Genomic DNA, 15,321 nt, shown 5'->3' with positions numbered 1-15,321 from the left:
GGAGGGTTCATCCCTCCACAGCTCAGTGGGTTTTATCCAGAAAACATCTGCTGGTGGTAATGGTCCCAGATTTGCACCACCGCCGCCCCGAGCTGGGAGCAGAGTGATGGGGAACATCCCTGGACACAGCTGGGGGGCCATGGCTTTTCATTAGGAAAACATCTGGGGGCCACAGGGGCTAATTGGACTCCATTGCCGTGTGCCAAACGTATTTTTGAGTAATTTTTTTCTCTTCCCAGGGCCGAGATGATGTTTCCATGCTCAGCACTGCTCACACTGCTAAGAGTTTAAAAGCAGCGTGCTCAGCATGTGCCAGGTACCTAACAGTCTGAGGGAGACAGACCCCTGCCCAAAAAGAGTCAAAAAGACAACTTAAAAACCAAAAGGTTAATGCAAGAAGGGGAAGAAGCCAATAAGAAATAGTAAACCGAGTGGCAAGAGCGTTTCCTGGGGACTCGAGAAATCCTGTTTGACCGCAGACCCCACACCTTGGATGAATTAATCTGCTCCTCATTTCCTTATCGATAAAAAGGGGCTTAGTTTTATTTTGCTTGTCTGGAAAGCAGGAACTGTGATTTTTTTTTTCCTCCATCATTTGGAGAGATTTAGGCCCAGTTTTACCCCACCTAATTTTACAGATTTAGCTGAGACAGTTCTGCCAGGAGGCTGGTCACCATAAGCTGCCTTCACAGCCGATGGAGAGAGCTGGGCACCTCCAGAGAGTTTAGGCACATTTTAATTAAGGCGAATCACTCCTTGGAGGCGTCCATCTCTTTTTACAGACTAAAGAGAGTCATTTGGGTGACAGGTGCCTTTACTCAGACTCTTCAGCTAGGTTGAAAAATGTGCAAGAGGATGGTTGTTCAAGGGAGAGAGGATGAAGATTGATAAGAAGGAGGTGGTCACACAGGATAGAGCTTAAACTTGGGCAACAAAATAAGAATGTGCAACTTCAATGTGAACATAACTAAACATGGGGCAAATTTCTGTAGAAAGACATGGAAAGAGATTAGTTTTAGCGCTCAAGACAGCAAGGCTTGTCCGAGAAGGGTGTTGGCAAGAGACTAAAAAGAAAGACTCATGTTAAGGGTAGCTACCCCGAACTGGTCAGGTTTTTCCCTGTCCCTGTGATTCCTTCTATGGCCTTTCAGTATTTCCCAAAGCCTCCCAAAAATGGTTTAACTAAACAGGCTTAACTCATGAGTAGAGCTGCTTTCATAGAAATTTGCTGAAGCAGCAGCTAGATGTGGGCTGGACAAGACTTAAGAAAAGCACTGCCAACACAGCAGGAGGTTTTGTGGCTCTGTCTCCCATTTTTGTTTTCATTTTAATCCCCAACCCCTCATAAACGAGTCAGAAAACATAACTCACATTTGTAAACAGCTTGCGTCAAATTGAAATTGCACTTCTTACAAACATGTAATTTGCAGAAGACATCTCACCTAGATCAGATTAAATACGCTTCCGAAATTTGTCATCAATTAAAACAAGAAAATCCATAGTTGCTACTTATAGAAATGTCCAATCCGTTCATATCCAGCCCCGTCAGGGTTTTGTTGCATTCACTAGAAAATCAGAGCCAAATGGAAATCAAACATGAAAAATCTCAGCTGTGCATTTCTGAGCGCTGATGTCCTGACAGAGCTATCTGTTCTGCAAAGGACTCCGAATAAAACAGCCTTGCTTTGAGGAGCCTGTATTTGAATACATTTCATCCACGTTTGCTCATATTCCCCTTCAAGAAACACAGGCACATGGGGAACGAATGAATGCCATGTGCAAATTTCGCATAAACCACCTCTCTGGCTTCCCAAATTCTCACTATCTTGACATCTCAAGAACAGACACCCCCCCCCCCGCTTGCTTCGATAGCTTCGCCCGATTGTATTAATACACAGCTCTAGGGAGTTTATTCTGATTTTAAGCAGCTATAAATGATCCTTCCTCCACTAACTTTACCAACATGAGGATTTATCCATCTCAACCCCCCAAGGAAAACCCTGGTCCAAAGGGCAAGGCTGCGCGGAGCCGTACCGACACGAGATCCCTGCAGAGGGCATAACGTCCCCACGGATCGAACCGCTCGCCCTGGGAAAGCCGGGTAGCTGCTACATTCCTCTGCATCATTTGAAATGTATATAGATTTCTATTTCAGTCAGTCATTTGCTAGCAGCAAAACTAGAACGTTTCCTGTTTTTCCTCCTGCTGTAATCAGGATATTGCCAAATTGGGGTTGTCCTAATTACTCCTCAGCAGGTGCCAAATCCAGGAATGGTATCAGCAAAGGAAGGAAGGAAGGACCTTTAAGTTCAAGCCAAAGAAATTACATCTATTGTCTGGCTCAAGCCAGTGAAGTTTCATATAAAATATGACCATTTTGGGCAACGGCACACGCACAGCTACCGATTTACACGAGCGCTCAGACGAAGTTTAGCCCACATATGTGCTCACTGCTATTGTTGGTGTTATTAATAACGATAATGAGCCCGTACGCAGTCGCTTGCCAGATGAAGCTTCTCCTGAATGAAATCGGGCAATAGGAAATAATTTCTTAATGCTCTTGGTCAGAAAACACAAGGGGCTGTTTCAGCTTCCCCTGCTATCGCCAGCCTCAATTAGCCATTAAAGGAGATTATGTATAGCAGCTATTATAGCCCACATTGCCGCAGCATCTTTAGTGGCTTTCAATGCAAGTATTTATCCCCGCGGCGCGGGGCACGCTCCTGGCCCCGCTCTCCAGGGAGGGCCATTTTACAGATGGGCAACTGGGATGTGCAGAGAATAAGTTACTTATCGACGGTTACCCAGGAAATCTGTGATAAAGCAAGTACCCGAAGGACTCAAAGCCCGCATCCTGGCGTGATAACCCCGTGCCCAGTGGGACCACGCTGCATTCAGCTTCCATGCTGTGGTTGGGGAAGCAGATCACAGATCGCCCGAAAATGCTGATAAACAAAGACAGCTCAGGATAGAGCATTTGATAACGCCTTGAAAGAAAAAGTTTACAGGAAGGTTTTGGGAAAGTTTCACAAAACCCAGTGTGTGTGTTTTTATATGGTGTGTTGTGGTTACTAATTCCTACGTTGCCACAAGATCTGAATACCCAAACCTCAATATAATGAATTAAAATGTAGCTGAATCTCTTCAGAACACTCAAATGGAAGGACCTGACTTGCTTTACAAGAAAGCAATAGCTATATACAGGGATTGACGTTAAAGATGATGCCTTATACTCTCCATCTCCAACCTGAAGTCACCTTTTGCCTGATTAAGAGAAAAGCCGTGCGATTTCTAAGCTTTACTACCACTGTCATCCACCTTAAAAGAGCCTAAACCAGTGTGATGTGGACAAAGTCACTGGGAAACCAAGATTCTTCACGTGCCAATGATCGCCATTTCAGATTTTTTCCCCACCTAGAAAGAAATATCCTTGACTGTCCCAGCAGGGATGGTTTCTAGAAGTAACTCCTTCCTACTCATGTCAAAATAGCAAAAGCCCAAGAGCAGTATCTCCAGCATACATCGGTTTCCAAGCCTTCCTGTACCTGTAGGCAAGGGCGCAGGTGTCCTTGTACTCCTGGAGTTTCACACACACCATGTTGAGGAACTGATCCGAATAGGCGCTCAAGTCGTGCATCAGGTTCATCAGGTCTTGAACGGTCTTCTCCACAATCACCGTGCTCTGGAAAAGAAAGAAAAGCACAAGTATGAATAGCGGTTCGGCGTATATCTTAATTTCAGTCTTCTCATGTTTTGCTAATTAGCGTCACAGATGCAACTGTACAGCTGATGCTCCCCGACACTGAGCAGATGCTGGAGCAGTCCATGCCACTGAGTGATGTAAAGCAGAACGAACAAGGAAAAAGCAGAAACCATGCAAGAGATGAAGAGGGGTGGCTTAGGGGTTTGAATATCAGGGCTGAAAGTTTTGACTTCTGAGCCAGTGGGTCAGGACCAGCAGAGTTCACCAGGTCTTTCCTTCACTAGATGAAACCTCAAAATGCAGAAGTGTGATTTTTAGAGGAACCAGGTACACGCAGCTTCACTGAGCTCTGCTTGGACTCGCAAACCCCGAGCCTTTCAGCCTCACCAATAACTCTGGACTCACAGATTGCAGACTATCCTAATGACCGGGGATTTCACCCATCACTCCCATTCATACAAACTGCATGTGCAGGGCACAAGCTTTCTGCCGGCGGCTGAGGTTTAAGCAGCACCTTACAATCCTTTTGTTACCCCAAGCAGTGTGTTACAATCATAGGAACAACAGGGCAAATCTGTAAACTGAAAATGCTGCTCCACATCCTACAGATGAGCAAGTCTGGACAGCCTGCAGAAGGAGGTACCGTAATATCTGATAACGTCTGAGCTTTAAAGAGTCCCATATGAATTTTGGAATTCCTGAGGCACCCCAAGGTGACTTGGTGCGGTTTGTATTTATAACATTGCCTGCTGTATTTAATTTGGTTGCTACAAACAAGACAGAAGGAAGGTTATCAAAGTCCCAGGTTGATATAAATTGAATTAATATTAGGCTCGGTAGAGTGAAGGGTTATTCCTCAGCTATGTGCAAAGGCAAAGAAGGAGACTGAAGCATTTGGGAGCCCTGGTTCGTTTGAGAAATTCTGGACTCAAATTATACGGGGGGACCCCAGGGACTTCGAGAGAGCTGCATCAAGGCTGAATTTAGCCCTTTCTCTGTGTTAATCAGGACGTGAAGAGCAGTTAGTGACTTAGTTGTTTGCAGAGCAAAATCTCATCAAAGCCCAAATCATCATCTCTGCCATATCCCCACAAGCCCAACTTCCATCTCTCTATTGATTTCCAGATTAAAGTGCGGCAGCATCGCCCTGATCCATAATCCTGCTCCTCCAGAGCAATCCCTGAGTGACAGGAATTGATTCTGCTCAGCTACCTGTCCCTGATTTGGTAAAAAAGCATCTGCAAACCTCATCCTCATTCAGAGCACACATGACTCCTTAGCATGTGGGGGTTTCAATGAAGGCTTAGTCACCGCCTGTGCTGTTCCTGATACGTCCTTGGCTCGCAACTGTACTTGGAGGAAAAAACCCAAACTTCTCTTTGGTTGCTCTTGTATCTTATTAAGCTTACTCTTAAGCAAATCACAGGAATTAACCGATCTTTCATATTGTAATTAGCCACAATTTGGGATTATTTTGTCCAAACAAAAGTGTAGTCTGGGGTAGCTGCCTCTCAGATGCTCTTGTTTATGCTGCTTCTCCTGTTATTACAAGTATCTGTGTTTTAATAAATATTCAATCCCACCCTGGGCTTGATACGCACGGAGGAGAACAACCAACCCTAAAGGACTTGCAACCCGGAGTCATCGCAAGCAAACGAAGCAGACAGCTGCGTAGAGAGGCTGCAGCAGCCACGGATGCTGTTTTCATACTGATGGGCTCCGAGGTGTGAGCACAGCTCATTAGCTGTAGGATTCAGATGTCGCCCAGGCTCTTTGCTATCCCTGCTCAGCTGCTGGCGGGGATAAGAACCCACCCAAATGCCACTAAAATGGGAGACCGATCTGGCACCTTTCCCTTGAGAGTAAACTCAAGACCACGTAGGTTGGGCTGATAAATGCGGTGGGAAAATTATCTAGTAATTTGGGGAAATTAGCTCCGTTAGATCCACCGGGCTAAAGGTAGGGCATAATCACACCTTCATTGCATTTGGGCTGGTGAAGGAGCTGCTGTCCTTCAACCTTCAAGCACCAACGACCACAATCAGCGCAAGGGGGTTAAGCAGAGGCGCTTCACTTTGCACCTAGATGGCTTAAAGGTGCTCCCATGGCCAGTGTTTGTCTGTCAGCAGAGGAAAAGGCGACTCTCCAACCTGCTGATGTGAGATACGAGAACATCTCTGGCTGCACAAATGGAAAATACAGAAGCTGCTGCGCAGCTTCAATCCAAATCCAAGTCTCCTTCTGGGGGCTGATCCTGATCCTTAAGGGTGAGGCATTAAAGTTAACATTTATACAGAGGGAAGAAAAAAATAAAATCCTTCCTAACTCATGTAGCAACCTGGAATACAAAAGCAATTTTTCTCCTCTTTGCACGGATAATCACACTTTTCCTTTTCCCCTGGTATTTCACCGGTGAGAGGTGGGTGGGATTTTCAGCAGACCCATGCTATTAATTGATCTCTCTTAGCTTACCAGGGGAAGGATCTGTCCTTCCAGGCATCCTTGTGTGACAGCAAACTTCATGTGTTGGATGTGCAACCACACGAAGAGGAATCAAACCTGGTCTCGATCTGCTCCATTTCCATTTCTTTACGTAACTCAACATTTGAGCAAACAACTTAAAAATCCAAAGACTGTATGTTAAAAGAGAAGGTATTGCTGGTTTCTACGTAGTTTCTCCCACTTACTTTCTCCTCTACAACAACATTAAAATCACAGCTAAGCTCCTGCCAATATCTTGATTTTAGAATAAGATCTTTTGATTTAAAGCAAATACAAAGCTACTTGCACGATTTAAAAAAATAAAAGAAGAAAAAAGGCAATTACCATATGAAAGAAGACAGTCCCAGATATGTAATGGCTATTTTTCTGTAACATCTTAACCTTTTCCAAAGCAATCCTGACACATCTGCATGTGTCTCTGGGGACACTATGTATTAGGATGCATTAGGCCACGTTAATATAGCTGGATTCGTTAGCTGGGCCAGCGCAGGATCTTCTGAAACTCCGTGCGAGAAAATGAAAGGCAGCGCACGTATTATCAGAGTTACAATCCAGTTGCCTCTAACCCATCTGGATTCATTAACAGCAAATGGATATGATCAAAGCATAATTTTATGGCAAGACACTTCAATGAAGCCTTTTAAAAAAACCCACACTAACAAGGAAACTCATCCACAGAACAATATTCATCTCCTCGCACCTGAAAACGCTGCGTGGTGCTGAATCCTAACATCACGCCGAGGGTGTGATTCATTTCTCCTACAGCACATCGGGGTGAAGGTTTTAAAGGAGTCTTAATGCTACTAAAAATAAAAAGAAATTCCTTCTTACAACTTGCTGTCCATTAGCTACTGTCGAGGTAATAGGATAAAACAGAGCAGCACCACTCGTTATTAACACCGTGGGTTTTATCTTTAATGTATTTTGCAAACATTTATCATTACTCCTTGATATGGTCCTTATTCTCAGTTGTGCTGAAGCTTCAGATACCGTAAAGCAGCTCCAGCGCAGGTATAACTTACGCTCTGACCGTAGGGCTTCCACCAGCCCAGAGTGACGGAGAATAAGCAGACCCAGAGGTGTCATCCCAGTAATCCCTTTGGGATTATTGCCTCATGCAACCCCACCTAAGTTTTTAAAATGACTCAATTCCTCTACAGCAAGAGGGCGCTCGATGTAAAACGATGCAGCTGGAGGTATGTTTTCAAGGGTCCCTTAAAATGCAGTTTCAGTACAGCAAAGCTGGCTCCCCAATGATTCCCCAACACGCAGAAGTTCAGAACAACAGGTCAAGCCTACACAAACCTTCAGGCTTTCAATCTGTCATTTTGTTTTCTCTAACTTCTTGGCGAGGAGCGCTTAGATTAGAGGAACAATCTCCACCCTGAGTATTTTTTTTGCAGAAATCACAGCTTCTCCCATGCCCGTTTCCCTTGGTTCCTTTTTCTCCGGGGAAGAAGGCAAAGATGGGAATGTACCTGTACAGGGATGTCTTCACCATGTGACGGGCTCTTGAAAACACAGCAGATGGAGGAAGAGACCTTGGCACTGGAAAGGTTGTCGGTTATTAGTATATTATTGCCCATCACTTAAAAATCTCCTCGAGATGCCTTGGCAGAGGAAGGCACCAGATGAGTGCAGGACGTGGCTGCCTTAAAGGCAAAAAATAAATACAGCCTAATCTAATTTTTAAGCTGGAGTAGAGCTGACACCCCATGATTTAAAAAGTGCTATACGGAGCACAGCTGTAATTAAAGGCAGGACAAGAGAGACGAAAGGTCTTCAAACCTCTTCAAGCTCAGTGCTGTCCCACAGCTCCGGGTTTGGGACCACTTCCAAAGGACACCGGTGGTAACGTCTCACACTGATACCTTGACACGTAACATTTATTTGTGCATTTTCTTGTTGTTTTTTTTTTTTAAAATTACAGCTTCTCAGCTGTCCGCCAAAATGTTAAATTCACAGCATCTTCCTTTCCAAAGCATTATTCATCCTCCTTTCCCAGCACCGAGAAGGTGTATTCAGCAGGGGCTCCAATGACCCATGCTGGGGCACTACTCTTCAGGGAAGAGCTGCAAATATATAAATCACCGTGTCAGAGGAGGAAGCCTTTGCCCGCCCCAGCAGGAACGCACCATCCATACAGATTTGTTCCGCTTGATGCAGCCTCACCTGTCTCGGGAGCCGTGTGCCATGTCATCATCCATTACGGTGACAAACTTCCCCACGATTGCTCCGGTTCCTCCCATGGAGGCGGGGTGCAGAGCTGGGGGCTGCACTTGGAAACTGGGTGGTTGTGGTTTAGGAGATCGTGGAGTGTCTCCTTTCCCACTGGGAAGGCTGGCGTTGCTTTCTTGTAGTACCTGAGGGTGTTAGGCTGATTCCTCACTCTGTGATGAGTTGCAAAAACGAACTTGCAGAGGTTGGGATGGAGGCAACGAAGCTGATGGGCACGCGGTGAAAGCCGGCTCTAGATCTGTCTGAATGCCAGCAAAGCATGGGCTGATCTCCCGGCATCTCACCATTGGGCTCAAGCATCTCGCCAAGCCGTAACCCGGGGTCCCGGAGGTATGCTCCGGCTCAGGAGCCCCAGTGCAGTCCCGGTACCATCCCTGCCCCACAGCATGCGCTGGGGAAAGCCGCACGCTGGGCAAGTCCCCCTTTTTAACCAAGGAAACAGCATCCAGCAAAGATCCATTTCAGCTTCTTTTCTTATATGAAAACTTCACTCTTCCTCATTCCCCTCTGGGCCCACTCTCCATATTGCAGCGTTGGCCGTTCCCATCCCACCTCTCCAAATCCCTTTGCAGGCAGCTGCCAAACTGCTGCCCACACCATGCCCAACCCAAGTGTTCAAATAACAGAGGAGGTTTAGGCAAAATGCTCCCAACCAGTCCCAGGGCACCTGGGATGTCGCTTGATTTTTTTTCTGTCTTTCTGCTCAGCGGCTCCATCTCATCTGCTTTCAGGTTGGAAGCTGCTTGGCCTGAAACAGGGCCAGAGGCTGGCCAGCATTTCCCTCGGCACAGCAATGCCCGCGGGAGCGCAGAGGGGATGGAAACTTTTGAAGCCTGGCTAAGCATCGCCGCTGTCGGGTATCACACCACCATAAAGCCATCGGATGCAATAAGATATAATGGGGTTGTGGAGAGAGGACTGAGCTCGACGTGCTCTTAGATATTGGCCTGGCATACAGAACTCTGCGTAAAAATGTGCAATTCCCCGAATACGATATAGGATCCGGTGTCTAGGATCCAGGATCTGGGGTTAATTTTATTATGGCATTATCCAGTACTTAAAGGGCGGCTACAGAGAGGACAGAGGCTCTCTTTTCACAAGGAGCCACGTGGAGAAGACAAGGGGCAATGGGTACAAGTTGCACTGGAAGAGGTTTCGTCTCAACATTAAGAAAGACATTTTTTGCAACGAGAACAATCATTCACGGGAGCAACCTCCTTGGGGACACGATAGAGTTCCCATCGCTGGAGGGTTTCAAGATGCAACTGGAGAGGGTGCTGGATAATCTCATCTCGGCTCCCTTTCCCACGAGAGGTTGGACCAGATGATCTTTTCAGGTCCCTTCCAACCTGGGCTGTTCTATTCTATGATTCATTAATATTATGATTAATATTATTAGGACATTTACAGAGACTAAGGGGGTTTCAGCAGCCGCGGGAGCTTCGCCAAAATCACACCCAAGGCAATCAGCTCTAAAATAGGAAACCCATCCTGCCCGAGCTGCCTCCCCCTGCGCTCTGACCCGCGATGCTCCACAGCATTAGGCTGCCAGTTGCAATTTGGTTATTCGGCTATCAATTAATAACGGTTTGTTACTCGGCAGGCGGGTGAAACGGAGCTCTGCAGCGATCTCCCAGCATGTGCTTTGCTTTACAGGTGCTTTGCTTTACCAGCTGAGCTGCTCAAATACCAGGACAGGCTCTTGTGAGCTGATAAATATCAAGTGCTGTCAGCGCCTTGAAGGGCAACAGGAGAGGGAGATAAAAACCACAAATGCATTTACTCCCTTTGCCCAAATTCCAGCAGTTTAACAAATATCTTGCGAGGCCACTGACATAACTATTCTCTCATCTCATTAGATGATATTACATGTTAGTAGAGCAGAGTTAGAGATGGAAATAATTCAAAACTGAAAACCAGGAGCTGGGGACCCAGTTTTCCCTGAATATTGCTATGAGCTGGCTGCTTAAGCCTACTTGATGTCTAAAAAATAGCCAACAGAAGCCCTGTGGCCGGGGAAGCAGGCGTGGGCTGGGCAGGAGAGCTGGGTGCTGCCCCAGCTCCATCGTTGCCACGCGGAGCCAACCTGCACCCCTATTTCAGTGTATCAGCACTGTGGTTACCCCCACTAAAATAGAAAAAAACCCCAACCCTGAACCAACTAAAAATTTTTTCTTTAGCTAACAGAGAAAAGTCTAAACTGTCTGTTTTACTGATTCGTGGTTATTTCACACTGAGCGATAAGGGGGCTTTTCAATTTGTTTTCTTCTGTGGCACATCCAGGGTTTACAAAGGGCCGGAGTTTTTAGTATGTATCAATTCAAATACGTGTTTAAATGCAAAAACTCTTTTTACGGTCTCAAAATCTGATAGCCTGCTTTTCTCATACAGCATTTTTTTCAGCAAAATGCATTATTTCAGTATCAGTTCTGCAGAATCCTGCCCGTTACTATGGTTATACTACATCCTACTACAACTTTGCTTCTCAAGTGCTCCTAACTCGGAGGGATTTTTTTTTTTTTAACTATAACTCTGCCTGTTTCACTGCAGGTGATATTTTTCTTTTTATGGGCTTTATTCTGAGAGGTCCTGAGTGCCTTCACCCCCACAGATGCGAACGGGAGCCCAGGATATGCTGTATTTCTCTCTCACCTTTAAACGTGATGCTGCAGCAGCTAAACGAGCGCACAAACAAGGTCTTGGGTAGCTCTTATTTACCTGGCACTGTGTGATCCAGAAAACACTTGCTCCAGTGAACTAGAATATTGATGAAGAGCAAAATGTGCATTTATTTTTTTTAAATGGAGAACATGTACCGTAAAATCTGCTTATTACTGTATTACCTTTGGCCATGCAGAAGAACTGTTTTCTTCCTCTAAACACTACATTCATTATTTAGGATTTCACAGAGTCCATGACTTGAACACACGAGCCTCTATTATACACAAAGTTAACATCAACCGCGGCCAACCCTGCTGAAGTCCAGTAAGCGTGCAATCAATCACAACTGTTTAAAGCACAGAAAGAGGAGTCTGCCACGAGTATTTTCAAACTACGCTCTGCAACGATTTAAAAAAAAGGCAAGTGATACTCATCGGCTCTGCAATTTGAACACAAGCCCGCGCAGTCTAAAAACACACGTGCCTTTTCTGCAATACGTGAGGCCAAATCCCACAGCAGGGGAAGGCTGGAGAGGAGGCACAAGGACTGTGGGAATTGCTGGATGGGATTTTTCATCATATTATTTGTCCAAATTTGAGACAGGCTTTTGCTCCAGATTGCGCTTCACAGCAAGGAGAAGTTTTCTTAGAAAGGTTTCCCCAAATTTCTGATTAAACTAAGGCCCTTCTTTACAGCATCACAGGTCAGAATCAGCCAACATCTACCTTCGTGCTTTCTCACGTCATGCAGGACATGGACTTAACATCTGGGTTGCAATTCAGCTCTTCTTCACTATCCTTAGTGACCGCTGTAGACTGATGCTCACTCACGTACAGCTCATTTGTCCCACCAGAAACCAATTTTGCCACCACCAAGACAGAACGATGTGACTAGGTAACTACATATGAAAAGCTTTTTCCAATGAGAAATGCTCCGCTCAACTGCCTGCTCTACATAGCCCAGATGAACTAGGCTTGATGGTTATCATGACACTTCTCCTGTTCGGACATTTGCATAGAAAAAGGAAAAAAAAACCCTTTTCTTTCTGACCTTCTGAATGCCTGTGACATTAGAATATTTTTCAAGCTCCTTATTTATTTTATTTAAGCCTTCTAAGCCAGCCATAACGAGATCCAGCGGATGGGAGCAGAAACGAGCTACATGGTTTTTAACAGTGAAGGTAATTAACCATACGAACAGCTTGCGATCGCGTGTGCTGGATTCTCCATCTCTGCAAGGCTCTAAATCAAGCACAGGTGCTTTTCTGAAAGATAAGCTGCATTCAAACCAGAGTTATGGACTTGATGCAGAAATAACTGGGTGAACTTGTATGGCTGATTATACTGGAGATCAGATGCATTTATTCTGATTTTGAGCTCAAATACATTCCATGGCAAAAGATGCCCAAGGTATGCTTAAAAACAACTAGCCAAAAACCCCCACCTTGCCATCCCAGAAGCTCTGACACAGAAATACCTAAAAGCAGTGGCATTTTCTTCTCCAGAACTAGCAATGCAAATCTGTCCCCCAAAAAGACACTGTAACTATTCAAATCTCCCAAATACTCCAGAAAATGGGAAATCTCAGCACATCAACTCTTAGCCAGTGCCCAGGAGCTTGCCAGCATGCCAAAAAAGGGATCGGACTCAGCAGGTCCATCCTGCTGGAGACAGACCATCAGCAGAAGCCACTGAGCATCTCCTGCCAAGGTGGTTCTCACCTCCGAAAACACGCTGCTGTAAATCACAGCCACGGGACTAGAAGTATCTGCTTGAGGAGACATCTTTCGATAGTCTTCAAACAAACAAACATGCATCCCCGATACCAAGCAGGCTGCTAACTCAGCGCTGTTACAAGCTTAAAAAGCAGGACTTATGAAAGTTAACACTTGGATAAGGATTCTCCTCCATTTATTCCCATTGCACAGCCACGCATGCAGTGCAGGAGACAAGCAGGGAAGGAAAAATTAGGTTGCACACAGGGGAAAGTTTGTGACAGTCCAATCTTCCAGCCTTTAGATTACTCTCCCATCAGAGGCACTGGCACTTGAGACATTTAAATCTTCACTGAAAGATACAGTAGGAACTGCATAATAAGGAATACCGCTGCCTTGGCAGGGAGATGGACTGGATAACTTAATAGGTCTTTTGTATCTCTCACTTCTCTGATCCTGCTGAGCTCTGTAGCTATTATTAAAGGCATTTTTTAAGGTATTTTAATTTACTTCTCTAAATGGATTTCCATTCATTCACTCTCACCAAGTGAATGTTGTCAGGGACATTAGCAGCATGATAAAATAGCTGTAGCTTCATGCTGGTTTTAATGTGTTACATACACAAGAAAAGTCATTAGCTCTTACCCTTTAATATACCCTCTTTACTGCTGCGTAACTGTTTATCACTCAAAAGTGCCAGGCACAGGCCACACTCTTCCTTTATTAATCAATATACATTTGTGCAAGGCTGCAATGAAAAGGAATAACATCCAGTTATTTCAAGCACGGTTTGTACTGCAGGAGCTGAAAAGCTCGTCCCTGACATTTTCAGCCCCCCTGAATATTCCCAGAAGTGGCTCTTCTTAGGATTTTACACAACTCTCCCAATTACAGGTAAACTCACGGCAAGGTGACAATTTATTTCCCATGTACTGAGTGGCAGGTTTCTTTCTCCTTTGTAATAGCTGCTCTAGAACATCATTAGCAGCTGCAACACGATACAAATTGAACGTGGACCATAAAATTAATGATGCTCAGAAGCAGGCCATCAATTTTGGAAGCAGAGTGAACCTCGTTTTTTAATAAATGTTTTCATATGGCTAGCCCAGTTTGGAGAATAAAACCCATCTGTATTATTTTTATGAATACTCTATGTGCTCCGAGCTCTATTTTCTTCGTTCTTGGAGCCCCAGCATTTAAAGCATACTTACCCATTAAAAATTTCCTGCTAGAGAGAGGGCATAGGCGTGCCCCATGTGGAGGAGAGGTGGTCCTGGAAAGACACAGTGACCACAACAAGGGCAGCTGGCTGATGCAGAAACAAAAGCAATTGGAAATAATAGATGGAGAACGGCTTAGCAGGACTGAGCCCCTCAGAGAAGACGATATTGTGCCCCTGGATTTATGGCGTCCATGTGGACACCAATGCAAAGACTGTAACTAGGATCTAAATTCAACAAGAATTAATGAAAATGCAAAAGATCACTAGAAACATAAATCGCCAAATAAATACATGAACCACATTTAAAGGCTTAACAGTTAAACCAGGCTGAGCTCTAAGAGCTAACCCAGCGTGAGCTTCTAGAATCAGAAAGAGGCCATTTCACTGAAATTACAAGACCATTTGTCAGATTTTGGAACAAGTGCCTAAAAGCCTCATTTGTGGGGTTAAATTACAATGTAGAGCGATAAGACCAATGTCACTAGTGGGTTTCTAGAAGGTAACACCCAATATAGGGTGGATCCTGACAGACACAGATCACTCAAACCTCACCTTAGAGCACTGCAATTCACATTTCTGTCTCACTCTTCATTAACTCAAGTATAATTAATGTGATTAAGAACTCCGTATTTTCCTAAGCAATCCTTGGGAAACATGAGGAGAGTGCAAAGGCCCTACAAGAGGGTCCAGCTAGCCACATGCAATGGATTCAATTCCTACTGAGACATCAAAAACATATTAAAATTGGCAGTTAAATTTATTGTGTTGTTTTCTGTGGCTTGACTTTATAAGCCAGCACAGATGAAAATGCAGTTAAATCACAGGGACGGTGTATGTTTCCTTTTTCCAGAGGCAGCTGTAAAAAACAGTAGACCAACTCAGCCTTGTTTAAGCACCCTCAACTAGTTAAAAAAGCCTTTTTTCCCTAAACAAGAGTTTGGGGTGCATTTGTACATGATCCTTTTCTAAATGTGGGAACTAGAAAGTAAAGAAGAGAATTCTCAAACATTCCAAAATGCTTTTAAAGGTTACCTACCAGCAACTAACTTGAGATGGATTTCTGCAACTCAGTGGCTGTACTTTTGCTAAAACCCTTACTACGTTGGTTTTGTTGAGAACTTAGAACCATAGAATCACAGAGTAGTTTGGGTTGGAAGGGACCTCTAAAGGTCATCTAGTCCAACCCCCCTGCCCTGGGCAGGGACATCTTCAACTAGAGCAGGTTGCTCAGAGCCCCCTCCAACCTGACCTGGAATGTTTCCAGGGATGGGGCATCCACCA

At 44.9% G+C, this 15,321-nt stretch overlaps 1 protein-coding gene across 1 annotated transcript in view; it reads right to left on the bottom strand.

Moving 5' to 3' along the window:
- EXOC4 (exocyst complex component 4) overlaps nucleotides 1–15,321 on the bottom strand; it is a 431,485-nt gene that overhangs the window by 73,409 nt on the left and 342,755 nt on the right. Inside the window, exon 13 of the mRNA XM_009290434.1 lies at nucleotides 3,546–3,682. Coding sequence (XP_009288709.1) covers nucleotides 3,546–3,682 — 137 coding nt within the window. The remainder of the gene's footprint in view (nucleotides 1–3,545; nucleotides 3,683–15,321) is intronic.

The sequence above is a fragment of the Aptenodytes forsteri genome, unplaced genomic scaffold (genome assembly GCF_000699145.1).
Source record: "Aptenodytes forsteri isolate BGI_AS27 unplaced genomic scaffold, ASM69914v1 Scaffold173, whole genome shotgun sequence".
Lineage (NCBI taxonomy): Eukaryota > Metazoa > Chordata > Aves > Sphenisciformes > Spheniscidae > Aptenodytes > Aptenodytes forsteri.
This window is presented reverse-complemented; position numbering and strand designations above follow the sequence as displayed.